The sequence below is a fragment of the Camelus dromedarius genome, chromosome X, assembly GCF_036321535.1.
Source record: "Camelus dromedarius isolate mCamDro1 chromosome X, mCamDro1.pat, whole genome shotgun sequence".
Taxonomy (NCBI): Eukaryota; Metazoa; Chordata; class Mammalia; order Artiodactyla; family Camelidae; genus Camelus; species Camelus dromedarius.
In genome coordinates, this window is record NC_087472.1 from 93,533,132 (window position 1) to 93,550,418 (window position 17,287).

At 38.3% G+C, this 17,287-nt stretch overlaps 1 protein-coding gene across 1 annotated transcript; it reads right to left on the reverse strand.

Annotated features, from left to right (window-relative positions):
* Positions 1-14,703: 14,703 nt before the first annotated feature.
* On the reverse strand, positions 14,704-17,172 carry LOC116150961 (melanoma-associated antigen B10-like). Its single transcript, XM_064483201.1, has 2 exons — positions 17,127-17,172; positions 14,704-15,709 (listed from the first exon to the last, which is right to left on the reverse strand). The coding sequence occupies exon 2, from the start codon at positions 15,658-15,660 to the stop codon at positions 14,704-14,706; it is 957 nt and encodes a 318-aa protein (XP_064339271.1). The 5' UTR covers positions 15,661-15,709; positions 17,127-17,172.
* Positions 17,173-17,287: the final 115 nt, after the last annotated feature.

Here is a 17,287-nt window from a genome sequence, read left to right on the forward strand (position 1 = left end):
AACCCTGTCATCTGCCTCTCTTGCAGCCACAAACTAGTCTCAACGTAAAGGCATGCCCTTACCTGCCCACACTCAGGTTCTAGTTCAACACGGACTTACTCTGTTCCAGGGGATCCTCATTTATGTTGTTTTGCCATTGCAGATATTGTTCTCTTTCATCATCTTTCATTCTCCCTTTTATAGTTTCTCCACGATTAAGCTTAGGAAACAGAAGCCCGCATCTGGTAGCCATCTTGAAAGCTGCATATGAGGCTATGTATTAGTACGCTCAGGCTGCCATAACAAAATACCACAGACTGGGTGTCTTAACAACAGCATTTTATTTTATCACAGTTCTAGAGGCTAGTAGTCCCTGATAAAGGCACCAGGAGATTCAGTTTCTGGTAAGAGCTCTCTTCCTGGCTTCTTGCTGTGTCCTCACATGGACTCTTTTCTGTAAATACACACACTCACACACAGAGGGTGATAGCTGGTGTGTCTTTCTCTTATAAGGACATCAGCCCTATTGGATTAGGGCCCCACTCTTATGACCTCATTTAGCCTTAATAACCTCCCTAAAGACCCTATCTCTAAATACAGTCACACTGGGGACTAGAGCTTCAACATATGAATTGGGGATGGAGGGGACACAATTCAGTCCATAGCAGGTAGTAAATCAGTAAATAATTTAAGGAGAACTCATATATTTACAATATTCTTTTCCCCATGAATAAATAAACATAGTGTACTCCTGTATTTATTTGGGATTTCTTTCTCTATCAGTACATTTTTATAGTTGCCTCCAAAAAGATTGTGTATATTTTTGTTAAGTTTCTTTTTAGGTAAAATTTGGTTATTGCTGCTGTTTTTACTGGGATATTTTCTATTAATTATCTTAATTAGCTATTGATTTTATGTGGCTTGCTCCTGATTTTGGTATAGTCATCTTATATACAATGGCTTTTGGAGTCTCTTATTCATTTCAGTATTTTGTGCACTGGTTCCTTTGGATTTTCCTAGAAGATCATATTGTTGGCATTTATTACCTCTGTCTTTTCAATATTCCTCCTCATATTTATTCTTATACTCTTATTCCTCTAGTTATATATTCTAGTCCACTTTTAAACAGTAGATATAGTACCATAACATCTATGTTTTTGTCCTGACTTTGATGGGCATGCTTCTAACATTTCACATTTATCTAAATTTGCTGTAGATTTTATGAAATGGAAATTCTCTTCAAATGTTATTTTACTCAAGTTTTTTTACCATGAATGGGTGGCAAATATTTTTTTTCAAAGGATTTTTCTATATCCCTGGACATGATCAAATGCATTTTACCCTCTAATCTATCAGTGCAGAGAAATTCCAGTTGACAGTTCTTTGTAATGTTATAATATCTTTGCATTTCTTGAATTCAGTCTGTTTATTCACTGCTATATTGGATATGCAACAGGTTTACTTAGGATACATGTCTCTATGTAAGTAAGCTAAGCTCAAGTGATTTCTTTCTTGGGGTGTCCTTATTTGGTCTTTGTATCAAGGTCAGCACACCTGTTAAAATGAGTTAGTAATTTCTCATCAATAGATTACTAGCTAATGAAAATGTGAAATAAAGATATGATATTTATAATGATCATTTTAACTAGAGAAATTATCAATGGTATACAGCAGTAGAAAGAAGAATATAATGATCTCAATATATCTGACACTCAGCATCAACAATTATCAGTAGTTAAAGCTTAAAAGTAATAGTCAGAGGTAAATGTTGATCCTATTAACATTTGTTAGATTTTTACTTCTAGAAATTACTAGACAAGAAATATAAATGAATTTGATTGCTATTTTAATTGTTCTAATGGAAAAAAATAGACAACATGCAAAACTAAATAAGTAATGTCATCAGAGAGAAGGAAACTATAAGAAAGAATCAAAACTAAATGCTAGAAATCAAAAGTATAGTAAGAGAAATGAGAAAACACCTTTGACAGGCTCATTAGTAGATGTGACACAGTTGAAGAAACAATCAGTAAACCTGAAGATGGTGAATTGCAGCCTCCCCAACAGAATCAAAAAGAGAAACAAAGAACAAAAAAATTAACAGAACATAAAATCATACAAAATGCTCAGTTAATACCAGAGAGCACAAAAAAGGGATATAAAAAAAGAACAAATGCAACAAGTAGAAAACAGTTACACAAATAGTAGACTTTAGTAAAACCAACTCCCTAATCACTTTAAATGTGAATAAGTACACCAGCTAAAGCAAAAATTGTCAGACTGGATAAAAAAATAAATTTAAAAAAAGATTCAACTATATGCTATCTATAAAAAACCCACTTTATGTATCAATACTTTGGCTAAAAGTAAAAGGTCAAGGGATTTTAGGACAGTGAAACTCTTCTGTGTGATCCTATAATGGTGGACATAGCATTATGCATCTGTCAAAATCTATAGGGTTTATATAACACAGAGAGTGAACCCCAGTGTAAACTATGGAGCCTATTTAATAATAATATATTAATATTAGTTTATTAATTGTAACAAATGCACCACACTAATGCAAGATGTCAGTAATAGGGGAAACTATGTGTATGTATCAGGGTGGAAGTAAATGGAAACTAGTACTTTAGGCTCAATTTTTCTGCAAGTCTAAAACTACTCTAAAAAATAATAATATCTATTAATTTAAAAGAGAAGAAGGAAAATTCACATATGTGGTGGACACATAACCAGCTTAGTGTAATTGAACTAAATCTTTATTGTAATTGAACTAAAACATTCAAGCAAGGGTCAGCTGCAGAAAATGAAGGAGTCTTTAGATGATGTGATGGATTATCTTGTTAAGAACATACCTCTCAACTGTCTGGTAGGTTTCTTTTATCCGTAGCTGACCAAGTCTCAGAATGTTTAAGACCAACGTGCAGGGAGAAACAGGGCCTAGCAACCTGAGCACAAAACATATTAAACTTATCCCTTTCACCAATGCATGGTGCAGCCAGCCAGATGACACCATCTGTTATGTTGAAATTAACCTGTTAGGCAAATCTGTATTCAGGAAGTAGATACCTAGAAAATTGATCCTCACACGTGGTCATTTCCAGCTGAATAAAGAACTTTAAGGATTCTAACATTAACAGATAAATTCTGTTGTTTCCTTGGCTGGTGAAAAACGAATGGTAGACTTATCAGAGCCTAGCCAGAACTCACGGAAAGTTTAAGTGCACTCGTGGTCTCATTCTGTGGCCATTGTGTTGTGGCTCATTCTGTGGCCATTATGTTCTATTAAATAGAAACACATTCACGGGGACTATAGTATAAACTAGTGTCTGCTCTCACTTTGAGTAGCCCTTATCACTGGTTTGCCTCATGATGAATGCTTATATTTTAGTTTAGTTTCTTATATCTCATATAGGTATTTCACCTTTGAATTTAACAAAATTCACTTAGAGTAGACCAGTTTAAAAAAAGTAGAGGAATGAAGACAGATACACCATGATAACAGTAGACAAAAAAAGCTAAAGTAGCTATATAAATTTCAGTCAAAGCAGATTTCAAAACAAGGAATAGTATCAGGGATATGGAGAGACATTATGTAATAATAAAAGGATCAGTTATCCAAAAAGGTCTTAAAATCTCAAACATGTATGCACCTAACAAAGTACCACAATACATGAGGCAAAAACTGAAATGGAAAGGAGAAACATACAATCATAGTTGCAGGCATCAACACTCCTCTGTCAGTAATTGATAGATGAAGCAGTCAGAACATCATTGCAAATATGTAGATGGCATGAACAACGCTAACAATGAACTTGACCTAATTGACACTATAGAGTATGCCATCCAACAACAACAGATTACACATTCTTTTCAAGCTCACACGTGACATTCACTGAGACAGACCACATTTTTGTCCATATCTTTGTCCATAAAACACCATTAAACACACCTTAATAAATATAAAAGAATAGAAATCATACAAAGTATGTTCTCAGATCAAAATAGAATTACATTGGAGATCAATAACAGAAGGAGAGCTGGAAAGTTCCCAAGTATTTGTGAATTAAATGACATAGTTCTAAATAACTTGTAAGTCAAAGATTTTTTCTTTAAAACTTAAATTTATCTTGAAATTTAATTTTTTTTGAAATAAGTGAAAATGAAAATGCAAATTACCAAAATTTGTGGATTGCTGATAAACTATTACATAGAGAGAAATTCAATATTTAAATCTAATATTTAAATGCAAATATTAGAAAAAAGGAAAGATCTAAAGCAAATAATCTAAGTTCTCACCTTTAGGAAACTCAAGAAAGAAGAGCAAATTAAACCTAAAATGAGCAGAAGAAAGGAAATAATGAAATATAGATCATAAATAAATGAAATTTTAAAACAGGAAAACAATAGAGAAAATCAATAAAATGCTCAGTAACATCAATAAAATTGGTAAGTCTCTAGCCAAGATAACCAAGAGAGAAAATAGAGAAGATATAAACTACCAATATCAAGAATGAAAGAGAGATCACTGCTACTGACCCTAGAGACATTAAAAGGATTGTTATCAAAATGGAATGCTATGAACAATTATGTTTACAAACTTAATAAAGATGAGATAGATCCATTCCCTGAAAGGCACAAACTACCTAAACCCATTCAAGTTGAAATAAATAAATCTGAATAGCCTTACATCTATGAAGGACATTTAAGTAATAGTTCAGAACCTTCCAGATGAAGGAATCACTAGGCCTAGATAGTTTCATTAGTGAATTCCATTAAATATTTAAGGATGAAATAATACAAATCATCTGCAATCTTTTTCAGAAAACAGAAGAAGAGAGAAGCATCCTCAGTTCTTTTTATGAGGCTAGCATCACCCTAAGCCCAAAGCCAGATAAATACATTACTGGAAAATAAAACTACAGACAAATACCTCTTAGGAACATAGACAAAAAAATCCTTAACAATGTAATAGCAAATGGAATTCAGCAATATGTGAAAGGAATAATACATCATTACCAAGTGGGGCTTATTTCCAGAATTCAAGCATAATATAACATTTGTAAATCAGTTAGTCATTTCATCATGTAATAGACTGAATAAGAAAATAAATGTTATATCAATAGATACAGAAAAATAATTTGAAAACTTTAATACTCATTTATGATAAAAACTTTAAAAAGTAAGATTACAAGGGAACTTCCTTAACCTGATAAAGGGTACATAAGAAAACCTGTAGCTAACCTTATACCTAATGATGAGAGAGTGAATGCTTTCCCTCTAAGATTAGAAATGAAACAAGGATGTCCTCTTACTATGCCAATTCAATATCATAATGTAAGTCCAATCCAGTGCAAGACAAGCAATAACAAATAGATAAAAGGTATACAGATAACAAAGGGGTAAAGTAAAATTATATATTTTTCTGGAGGAAATGATTGTCTATGTAGAAAACCTCAAAGAATCTACAAAGAAAATCTCTTGGAACTAATAACTGAGTATAATTGCTTTATTATATACCAGCAATTAACAGTTGAAATGAGAACTTTTGTAAAGCAAAAACATTTACAATTGCACAAAAATGAAATACCTAAATGTAAATCTAACAAGACATATACCAAATCCATTTGCAGAAAACTAAAAAACACTTATCAAGAAGATCTAAATAAAGGGAGAAATATTCCCTGTTAATGAATTGGTAGACTCACTACTACCAAGATATGAATTATTTCTAACTTGATCTATAGATCTAATGCAATCCCAATCAAAATCCCAGCAACTTTTTTTGTAGATATGGAAAAATTGGTTCTAACATTTATATGGAGTGGCAAAAGTCCTAGAATAGCCAACACAATATTGAAAAAGAAGAATGACATTTGAAGACTCACACTACCCTATTTCAAGGCTTAATATAAAGCTGTAGTAATCAAGACAGCATAGTATTGGTGAAACAGACAAATAATTGTAACAGAGAATCGAGAACCCAGAAATAGACCCACACAAATATAGTCAACTAACTTTTGACAGAGGTGCAAAGGCAAATAAATGAAAAAAATATTTTTCCACCAAATAGTGCTAGAACAATTGGACATCTATATGGGAAAAAATTAACTTAGACCCAAGCGTCATACCTTACACAAAAATTAATTCAAGATAGATCACAGATTTAAATTTAAAATGCAAAACTATGTAACTTCTAGAAGAAAATACAGGAGAAAATCTATGACTTAGGATGTGATGATGAGTTTTATATACAATACCAAAAGTACAATCTATAAAAAAAGAAACAACTGATAAGTTGGGCTTTGTTAAAATTAAAAAGCTTTGCTCTGTAAAGGACACTGTTAAGAGAATGAAAAAAGAAGCGAAAAACAGAGAAAACATTTGCAAATCCCATATCTGATAAATGACTTGAATCTGAATGCACAGAGAACTTTTAAAACTCAACAGTAATAAAACAAGGAAACAGTAGCAGTCTGAATGGTGTCTCTAAAAAGAGACCCTTGAAACCTGTGAATGTGACTTGATTTGGAAAGTTTTTGCATATGTAATTAACTTAAGGATCTCAAGAAGTGGTCATCCTGGATTTAGGATGATCTGCCCAAAGACAGGTTTCACAAGAGAAAGACAGAGAAAGAACTGAGACATAGACGCACAGAGGGGAAGGTCATGTGAAGATGGAGGTGGAGGCACGGGTTGGAGTGATGCATTTACAAAGCAAGGAACACCAAGAATTGCTGGGTTGTTACCAAACGGTAGAAGAAAGGTCTGGAAATGGATTCTCCCTCAGACCCTCCAGAAGGAACCAACGCTTTTGAAAGCTTGATTTCAGAATTCTAGCCTCCCATAATTGTGAGAGAATAAATTTCTTTTATTGTTGTAAGCCTCCCAGTTTATTACAGTTGTCTTAGAAAAATAATACATTACCTTATTTTTAAAGTGTGCAAAAGATCTCAACAAGTATCTCACAAAAGAAGATAGACAGATGATAAATAGGCATATGAAAGGATGTATGATGTAATTTGGCACTAAGGAAATGCAAATTAAAACAACAGTTAGTTATCAGTGCACACCTACTCAAAGGCTAAAATACCAATTGCTAGCAGGGACATAATTGGATCTCTCACACATTTATGGTGAAAATGCAAAATGGTGCAGCCATTTTGGAAACAGATTAGCAGTTTCTTAAAAAACTAAACATGTTCTATGATACAGTCCAGAAATTGTGTTCCTAGATATTTATCCAACTGAATTGAAACTTAAATCAACACAAATAACTGCACATAAATTCTTATAGTTGCATTATTTGTAATCACCAGAACCTAAGATGCCTTTAATAGGTAAGCCAATAAATAATCTGTGGTACATACATACAATGGAATACTATTCAGCAATAAACAGTAATGAACCATCTACTATCAATTCACAAGATAACATGGATGAACCTTAAATGCATGTTGCTAAACAAAAGAGGCCAGTCTGAAAATGCTACATACTATATGATTCCATTTGTAAGATATTCTGAAAAAGACACAACAGAGACAAAACACATCAGCAGTTTCTAGGGGTTTTCTTTGGGGCAAGTGGTTGATAAAATGAAGCACAGGGGATGTTTTAGGATGGTGAAACTACCCTGTATGATAGTGTAATGATGGATATGAGACATTACACATTTTTCAAATCCCATAGAACATTCGCTCACAGAGTGAACCTTAATGTACACAAATTTAAAAAAATCAATTCAGAGATTAAGTATCCCAGGATGGAATGCAGACTATGACAAAAAAAATCTAGTTGTATTACAAATATATGAAGTATCATCAGTAAAGAAGATGGGGAAAAAGGGTGCTAAGTAACTTTGGAAATGAATGGATACTGTAAGACTACAGAAAAAAGGGAGTATATATAGATACTGTATTCTGGTTGGTAAAGTTGTTCTCAGAAGGGTAATGGGCTAATAATCTGACATCAATATTCAAGAATACTCGGACTGACTAAGTAGATGGAGAGTTAGAGCCAATTTTCTCACAGAGTTAAGCAAAGAGGGAAGCTTAGAGTGAATCACATGATACTAGATTAGCATGGAGACATCAGTATGACTCATGTTTAGCTTAATATAGATACAGGTGGACAAATATATAAATATAGATTTATGTGCATGAATGGGCTAGTACACATTTTCCGAGCTCTGTCTTCCGAGAAGGCTTAGAAGTAACAGACTCTTGTAGCAATGGAACAATTTGATCAGGAAAATAAATAACCTAATATTGGATTATAACCCAAAGTGTAAAATAAATATCCATGAGTCCATGTTGCTATAAATAAATGACTGACTGAATAAATAAATTAGAGAGAATAGACAAATCTTATGTATGAGAACAATTCCAAATAATTTATGTAGCTACTCCACCCTCAAGGAGATGGGGCTTAACTCCCCACCCTTGAAGTGTGGGCTAAACATAGTGAGGGGGAAAGAGTAACTGTACAGTGGAGAAACTTGACAAACACCACCTTAGGTTGGTGAACAAGGTGATATCATCAGTTGTTAAGTCATGTTGATAGTGTGCCCTTAATATAATGTGATGAAAATGGCACTTTACTCCTGAGGCTCTCCTCACAAGAACCTGTAGTGCCAGTCTAATCATGAGAAGAATATCAGACATCTCAAGAGAGGGACCTTCTACAAAATACCTGACAAATACTCCCCTAAACTGTTAAGGTCATCAAAAGTAAGGAAAATCTGATAAACTCACAGTCTAGAGGAGCCTAGGAGAAGTGATATCTAAATGTAATATAGTATTGTGGATGGGACCCTGGGCCAGAAAAAGGACATTAGGGGGAAAAAAATAAGGAAAGCTGAATTAAGTATGGACTTTAGTTAATAATAATAATGTATCAATATTGGTTCATTAGTAGTGACAAATTTATCAAAATAATGTAAACATTAACAATAGGGGAGACTGGTGGGTATAAGGCAATCCTTTGTACTATGTTTGCAACTTTTCTGTAAAGATAAAACTATTGAAAATGTTAAGAATAGCTTGCACAGAATGTTTTAAATATTTAATCCAATCAAGCCAGATTTATTACAATAATAACTTGTAATAACAGGTACAGTGGCAAGGATGAAGAGATACAGTTTTTCCAGAATTCAGTAATATCACTGAGTGACACAGGGGAGCTAGCTCCACTCTGCCTGACAGTGGGTAGGGGCATTCTAAGGGAAGGAGGAGTATCAGGCATGCCTCTGGTCCCTTCGTCCAGTAGATCATCCCAGTCATATCACTCTGCAACTTCAGGCTGGTAATAATGATTCATAGATTTTCCAAGTCCTTTCATGGAAGTTGTCCAGGACCCTCCAGGATTCCACATGTTCTCTCCTTCTGGTTCCTTTTCCATTATCTGCTGAGCTCTGAACTCAGAACCCTGCCTGCCAGCCTGCCCTGGGCTGTCTGAACTTGGTTTAGTATGTGGCCTTTCTCATGGACTCTGGGAATTTCTTTATCCTCCAGCCTTCCTGATGTGCCTCACGAGTGGAAGGTTTCTGTCTAGACTCTTCCCTGGGATCTAGTCATTCTGACCAAATCCTTGCTTCTTAAAGTAATTGGAAGAAATCTTATTGACATAGAATTTTATAACACAATCCAAAGATATCCCAGTACTCAAGATATCTTGCAAAAATTCTGCTCTGTGTAGATGAGGAATTAATTAATGAGGAACTATTTTTTGAAGAAAATTAGAAAACATAGAAATACAAAATAAAATAACAGTGAAGATATATATTTACATAAAAATTGAGCAACATTTAAAATTGACCAAATAAAGTACTTGTGAGTTTAAGATATTCACATAAATTAATATGTGAGAATATAAACTGGTACAGAATTATTGAAACAGAATATCAGCAATATTCATAAAAATTTATGATCAACACACTATTTACACTATAACCAAATGTTCACTTCTATGTCTTTCTTATAAGAAAATATCCACATTTGCCCAATAATTTATACTTAATAATGTTGACACCAGTTCTACTAGTTATAGCAACAAATGGAAAACAACTTATGTGTCCATCAGGACAATGGTTAAATTAATTATGGCACATACACACTTAAGAATCCTTGGGAGTAGTTAAAAAGAGTGAGATGGGTCTATATGTACTCTCATGGAAAAAGATCCAGCATTCATTTCATTAAGTGACAAGAGCAAGAGGCAAAACAACATGTACAGCATTATCCATGTATATTAAAAACTCACATTAAATTTTCTACTACATTTATGTAAGAAAAATCTCAGAATACATTTTAATATAATATATACATCTTAAAATTCTGGTTAATTCTGAGAAAGTTTGAATTTTGGAGGATGAAATAAGGAATGAGACTGATTATTTTTATCCATGTTTTTAGAAATTTTTAGCATCAAGAATATATGCAGTATTTCTTTTATAATTGGCATGTTTAAGTAAGACTGACAACAGAAATGGTAGCCATGTGTTATTCAGATAAAATACCTGCCAGCGGATGTGATGGAAGAAGGCTGAAACCTGAATGACTTACCACTACAAAAGTTTCTCTCGCCTACACAGAAAGCTTGCCATGGGCAGGTGGGGGTCTCTGCTGTCAGGTGATCCAGGGGTCCAGGCTGCTTCCACCATGTGGATCCACAGCTCAACACAGGCTCTGCATGTTTGCAGCTGAATTGAACAGAAAGCATGGAGGTAGCACACTGACTGTCAAGTGCCATGGTCTGGAAATGACAAACATCGTTTCTGTTCATATTTCAGTGGCAAGGGTGGTCACAAAACCCTTTCTAATACAAGTGGACTGACTGCACAATACAGGGTCCCCACGTGCCCAGGGAGCAGAGCAAGGCACACGTGTTTGAGCACTTGCAGTCTCTCCACAAACAGCTACAGAGTAGGAGGTCGTCGACAAAGTGCGACACTCATAATTTGTATACAGAAGCCCTCTTCATTCTTGAAGAAGTTTCTGAGAAAGCCAAAATTGTCTTGCAACACTCCACCTTTTTGTGGTGCCCACTATGTGACAAGTGTTTTCAGACACAGGCTCACACCAGTTTTCTACAGGACACTGTAAACCTCAGCAGGAAAGGGTCACCTTTTGTCACTAAATAACACCTTTCTGCACTTACCTTTACAGTAGTCTCAGTACACTGAGAATTTCTTTCTTCTTTTTGCTGCATGGTCTAAATCACAACTTGTGAATCTCGGTTACCCATCATTTGATGAGTATACCCGAACACTTGTACAGGTGTCTTTAGGCACACTGGAAAACCACTGGGGCAGATACAGACAACAATCAGGAAAATGATGGTGACTTTTTTTCCTTATCAAAGCTGATGTGGTCCTCCAGGGAGACATTTTCTGTGTCACCGGTAGACTGAATAATTGCTCCATGAAGACGCCCATACCTTATCCCTGAAACCTGTGAATTAGTTATGTTACACGGCCAAAGGTACTTTGCAAATGTAGTTAGGTTATGAAGCCGACTTTAAAATAAAGATATTCTATTGGATGACCTGGGTGGGCCCAATCTAATGACATGACCCTGTACAAGCAGAGAACTTTCTCTGGCTGGATGTAGAAGAGAGATGCAGCAGACAGGGAGGTTGGAAAGTGCCAAGTGTGAGGAGACTTCAACGTTCAGTTGCTGACTCAAAGTATATGGGCCTGCGTTTGAGGACTGGGGAAACTATGGCAGCTCCAGCTGACTGTCAGCAAGGAAATAGGGCCTCAGCCTTATTACCACAAAGAACTGGATTCTGCCCAAAACTGGAATGATTTTGGAAGGAAATCCTTCCCAGACTTATAAGAGACCTGCCAGCTGAAAGCTTGACTTGGGTCTTGTGAAACCCAGAACAGATAAACCAGCAGAAGAAATTTGGGTTTCTCACCCAGAGACATTTGAGATAATAAATGTGTTTTCGTAAACTGCTAAATTTGTGGTAATTTGTTATAGCAGCTGTGGAATACTAGCATAACCTCCTTAAAGGGCTAAAGGGTCTGTTCGAATCCAGCCTCTGCAGATGGTTGTTCCATAGTGATTTCCTTGGTACTTCCCCATCTACCACTTAGGAAGGAGGCTTTGGTTCTTGGACACTTAGTTAAGTTCACTGATCAGTGTACAGATTCAGTGTCCAGTCTCAAATAAGTCAGGAGATTAAATTCTCTTTTCTTTCTAACCTTATCTGTTTTCTAAAACCTCCTAACTCAGTGTTATCTTGCAAGAACCAGTAGATCCTGTGCCAAATCTACTCACAAAGCAATTTGGAAAAAAAAAAAAAAAAACTTTGAGTGCGGTGGAAGAACCCAGAGCAGATGAGCAAATGTCTAAACTTCACTTCCAACGTAAACAACAGTGGTTGGGGCTGTTGCTATCAGAGGGATTCCATAGTCAGGGATGGGACAGACAGAGAGGACGTCTGCAGGGAGTTGGAAGCCTCTAAGTCAGGGGAAAGGTGGGAGATTCTGGGCTTTCTGTTCCACTGGCAGCAGAGTGCAGCCTTATTAAAAGAAGTAGGGGAGAGCTAGACAGCAGGTCAGGATCCAGATTTGGACATGAGAGCACACTGGGGAAGACCCATGGGAGGAACAGTGTAATTTGGAGAGTGCTGGGTCTGGTCCCATGTACCAGCACCGGGCATTCAGCTCTAAAAGAACCCTGTGGATAGGAGCAGGTGGACTTTAGGCAAATGCAGGCCGTAGATAGTCCCCATTTTCACCTCATTAACACACCTGGGTTTAGTACATTGGCTGCAGATTCCTTCTTTTTATTTACCAGGAGACATTGTGGAGTAATGCGAAGAGAAATGAATTAAAAGATAGAAAGTCAGCCTCAGATTGGGAGGGAACAGTGTGGGCTCTAGAGGAATTCAGACCGGGATTCTAGTCCCAGCTCTGTCACTTACAAGCCAGGTGAACTCAGGACAATTACAAAATTCTGTGAGCCTCACACTCTTCATCTCTGAAATGAATTTGACAAGTAGTCCTCTTGCTTTTGGCTCATATATATCTTGTTAGTAGGAAAGTTGGACTGCAACTTATGCAAGACACTGGCACAGTATCTGGCATGTACTAGGTTTTACTAAATTTTAGTTATTACTGTAATTGTTTTCACTCTAAAACCTACTAACCTCCCCTCTGTTTTTTTTTAAACCACAAATTGTAGAATTTGTAGCTCTCTAGGATATGGCAGAAGAAATCAGCCAGTGTGTTGCTCAGCATGTTAAACTAAGTTACTTGCTGTATTAATTTTCTGAGGATATGTAATTTGTTATTAGTGTGGGTGATTCTGCCCTGTTTGATGCAACTCAAAACTTACTGAAATTTATGTCAGAGCCTCTTTCCATCCCTTCCTTATATCTTCTCTTCCATCCAAAACACTTGTATTTGCAATTATTTTACTTTTATCACAAATCTAGTTCTAGTTTAGATTTACCAAATTACATTCCAGATAACCTAATTAAAATGCCTATTTATTGGATGGACTATGTCTCTCCCAGCCCAAGGCAAAGACTGCCAGCACAGTGGCTTCTGAGCATTTCATCTCATGTGAGTATCACCTTTATTTCTCAGACACTCTCTTTTTATGATGTGCAGAAATCACCTAGTTTGTGGACTGTGTTCTTCTGCACTGGAACAAGAGCACAGGACCTCTTCCACTCATGCCCCAGGTGAAGATTTCTCTCTGCTTTATACATGATCTTAAAGTAAGTGCTAAAGCAGCTTTCTAGGCTTTAGTCTCTCAATCTGAGACACTTCGCCTGAGATTTTAGTCTCTGCCCACCACTCAAACAAACTCATCTTACCCACTACCCAGCTTAATTAAAATTACCTCACACCCAAGGACTTGCAGTTTCCCAAGGTCTCAAACCCCTTTGCCATAGGATATTTACATTTGACTAGTCACAATTGAAACCTCCAAGTATTCACACCATCTTTTGACTTGTCCTTTTGGTCCTAGGGGATATCTCACAATATTCCTTATGTCATAGCTGCACCAAGACTTTAAAATTCTATGGGCAGGAATGGTTCTTGTTCATCTTAGTATTCCCTGAACTAACACAGAGTTTTGCTTAATTATTGTTAGGGAAAAAAAAATGGGCCACTGAAAAAGAGGTCTAATTTATTATAATATTATTTCTCCTACATTCTTGAATAAGCTAAATATATCCAGATACATCTATATCTCTCTCTTTCTGTGTATATATATACACACACACACATATGTATATATATGTACATATGTATATATATGTTATGAAACAACAGACTAAAAGTGATAAATGAAACCAAGAACTTATCATCTTTTATTTATTTCTCCATTTATTGACCTCAAATGTTACACTGTTGAGTTTTTCACATTTCCAAGGAAATGCCTCATCTATTGTTGTTATTTTATTCCAAATTACTCAATAAGGTGGAACTTTTCCAATTTGTTTTACAAAATAATAAAACTCTGAGTCTTAAATCTCATTGACAGCAATAGATGTTTGAGCAATATCATTCATAAATTTAGATTATGAAGGTACTTAAACTTTCTATTAAAAGGAACAATATATTTTTTAAAAATTATCCAAGTTACTACATTGAAAAGAAACACACATATGTTATATACTATGTTGTCTCCAGCCCCATTCTGACTTTCTACTGCTTAGAACATGGACTTCTCTTTTTAAGAACAAAGTGAAGAATCAGCCTCAGACTTTATTGGGGCATGAGGAATTTGTGGCCATGGCCCTGGAGCGTGCACTGGCCATGGCAGCAGTACGAGCCTTGGCTGTAGCTCTGGCTCGGGCTCTCTCCACCTCATCTTTCACAGCCTCTTCATACCAGGATGCAAAGGCTGTGGGGACTGTATCATGGATCTTGGCCATAAATTCCAGCACTTTCATCTTGCTGGTTTCAGCGTGGGCTCTTGGACCCCACAGGAACTCATAGCGGGGAGGATCACTATTGGGCACCTGGCGACACTCCAGGTAATTTGCCTCCACTAAATCTTTGGTGATGAGCTTCCTCGGCTCCCCAAAAATGAAGTGCTTCCTCCCAGCATATAACCCCATCACATTCAACATTTGCCAGACTTGCTCCTCAGTGGCACAATTGCCATTCATGAATATCACACCCAGAATAGCCATCACCAGGCCGGTTTTGGGAACCTCTCTCACATCATCCAGAATTGCATCGTAGCTTATTTCAAGTTTGTTAACAAGGACATAGATGTGCCGGTAGGGATCCACTTCCTTCAGGTCAAGGCCAAAGACCATCTCCATGTGCGCAGAAGCTCTCTTGAGGATCTCATGGAAGTGATTCCTGTACACCTGGATTACATTTCTCAGCATATCTGCCTTGGTAATGGGCTCTTTCATTTGATACTTGTACAACAGGTAGTACACCGATAAAACCACCGTCTCATCTAGAGGGTCTCTGTAGGTGGGCTCAGTGTGTGAAACAGCTGTGGCTCTCTGAAGAACCTGTGGATTACAACATGACCCAGCAATAAGTGAGCTTTCGGAAATACCTTTGAAAAGAGGAGAGGAAGCAGAGCGGAACTCTTCTCCCACTCCCACAGTGGCCTGGGTACCTACCAGATCATCTTCTTGGGCCTGGCGGCGATTCTCACGGGCACGGAGCTTACTCTTCCGACCCCGAGGCATGATGAGTTTCAACAAGTGCAGCAGGCAAGGGGGCAGGTGACTCAGTGACCTAAAGGAAAGAGGATGAGATTGTTGGACCACTTCAACAGGGAGATACAGCCTTGGCCTTATTGAAGGCCGCTTCTGCAGGTTTCCTTGAGGGCACTGTTCTAGGAACCCACAAAGCTCCTACTGTCTGATTTGCCTCTGCTCTGAGGACTCTGTGGAAATAACTAGGGTGTGCCTTAGCTCCAACCTACCAGATCTGCCTGAGGCTCAGTGGGGCTTAGAGCAATGGCTCTGTTCTGAGTTAGGGAGTATTTCAGTTCACCTAAGGGTCATCACTTCACTTTTGGCAGGATCTGCGGTTCCTGTGCTCTAATGGTCTGATGTTATCCCCTCATTTCAAAGACCTTATCACTGAGACCTCAGAGGTGGGAATGAGCAGAACTTCATTGTACCACACTTGCCCAGAATACACAGGGAATAAAGCACAAACAGAAGCTCTGTGGGAACCTTTCTATCCTGGGGTAATTAGGGGTCAGTTCTCACTCAGTGCCCTCACTTGCACTTCTGGTAATGCCTGGGACTCCCCCCTTTGCTGACAGAAGATCTATGCCCTCAGATCAAGGCCCTCAAATCCCTGAGAGTCCTGAGGAGGAGGTTAAGGAGGCCTCAGTCTAACTTCTCTGCCTCAGGCACCCTAGGGGCTAATGGCATGGATAGGATTCTCTGTGACCCCCAGGGTTCTAAGGCAGGTGGTCCCCTCAGTCCTCACACTGACTGCTGGAAATGCCTGGGTTCCCTCTTAATGCTAGTGAGGCAGCCCTCTCAGACCAACCTCCATCTTGCTAAGATGGCCCAAGGACAATGCGAGGGGGTGCCTCAGGCTCCCACCCTGACCCAAGGCCTCCAGGGGCTGACAGCAGTGGCGGGGCTTGGCGAGGTCCCCTTGGTTGGGGGTGGGTGTTTCCCTGAGACCTCATTCAGTACCCTTGCCGTTAACACGTGGCCGGGCCTGCTCGCGCCACCTTTTCCTGGCCTGACGCCATCTTCCTCCCATTCTCGAGTGTTCACTTCCCCTGAGACACCAGAGACAGAAGCCAGGGCACTGTAATACTTCAGTTCAGCCCAACGTGCTACGGGCTGGGCTCTGAGGCCGCCTAAGTTCGGGGCGAGGGTTCCCTCAGGCCCCACATAGGGTCGCCGCTTTTACCCCTCCCCCACCCCTTCCAATCGCTTTAAACGGCGCCCCCCCCCCCCCATTAAGGCCTGGGACCCGTCCTTCTGCTGCTCTAAAGCCGACACGCTGTTCTGATGCCCTCATCCTCTTCCGTCCCCTCAGGGGAAATTTCAAAGATGCTGGGAGGTCGCTCTGTCAGATGGTTCCGGTCCAGGTTCTACCAGGGCTGAGAGCAGGGTGAGACTCTGGGAACCCTTTTAATCTGGAGCGGCCAGTCCCCCCACACCTAACTCGGCGTCTTTACCGTAATGCAGGCGGAGTCCGGGGCTTCTGCCTGGACCGATGGGATGGCTCCCCTCCGACACGAGGCGGAAGTCAGACTGCGTCATAGCCTCAAACCACCACATGGGGGTGCCGTGCGGATAGAAGGGGCGGAGCTCTGAGGCCCCCTGCGTTCCAATGCCG

Excerpts from the sequence above, each read along its gene's own strand:
- LOC116150961 (XM_064483201.1), bottom strand. The coding sequence starts at position 15,660 with ATGCCTCGGGGTCGGAAGAGTAAGCTCCGTGCCCGTGAGAATCGCCGC.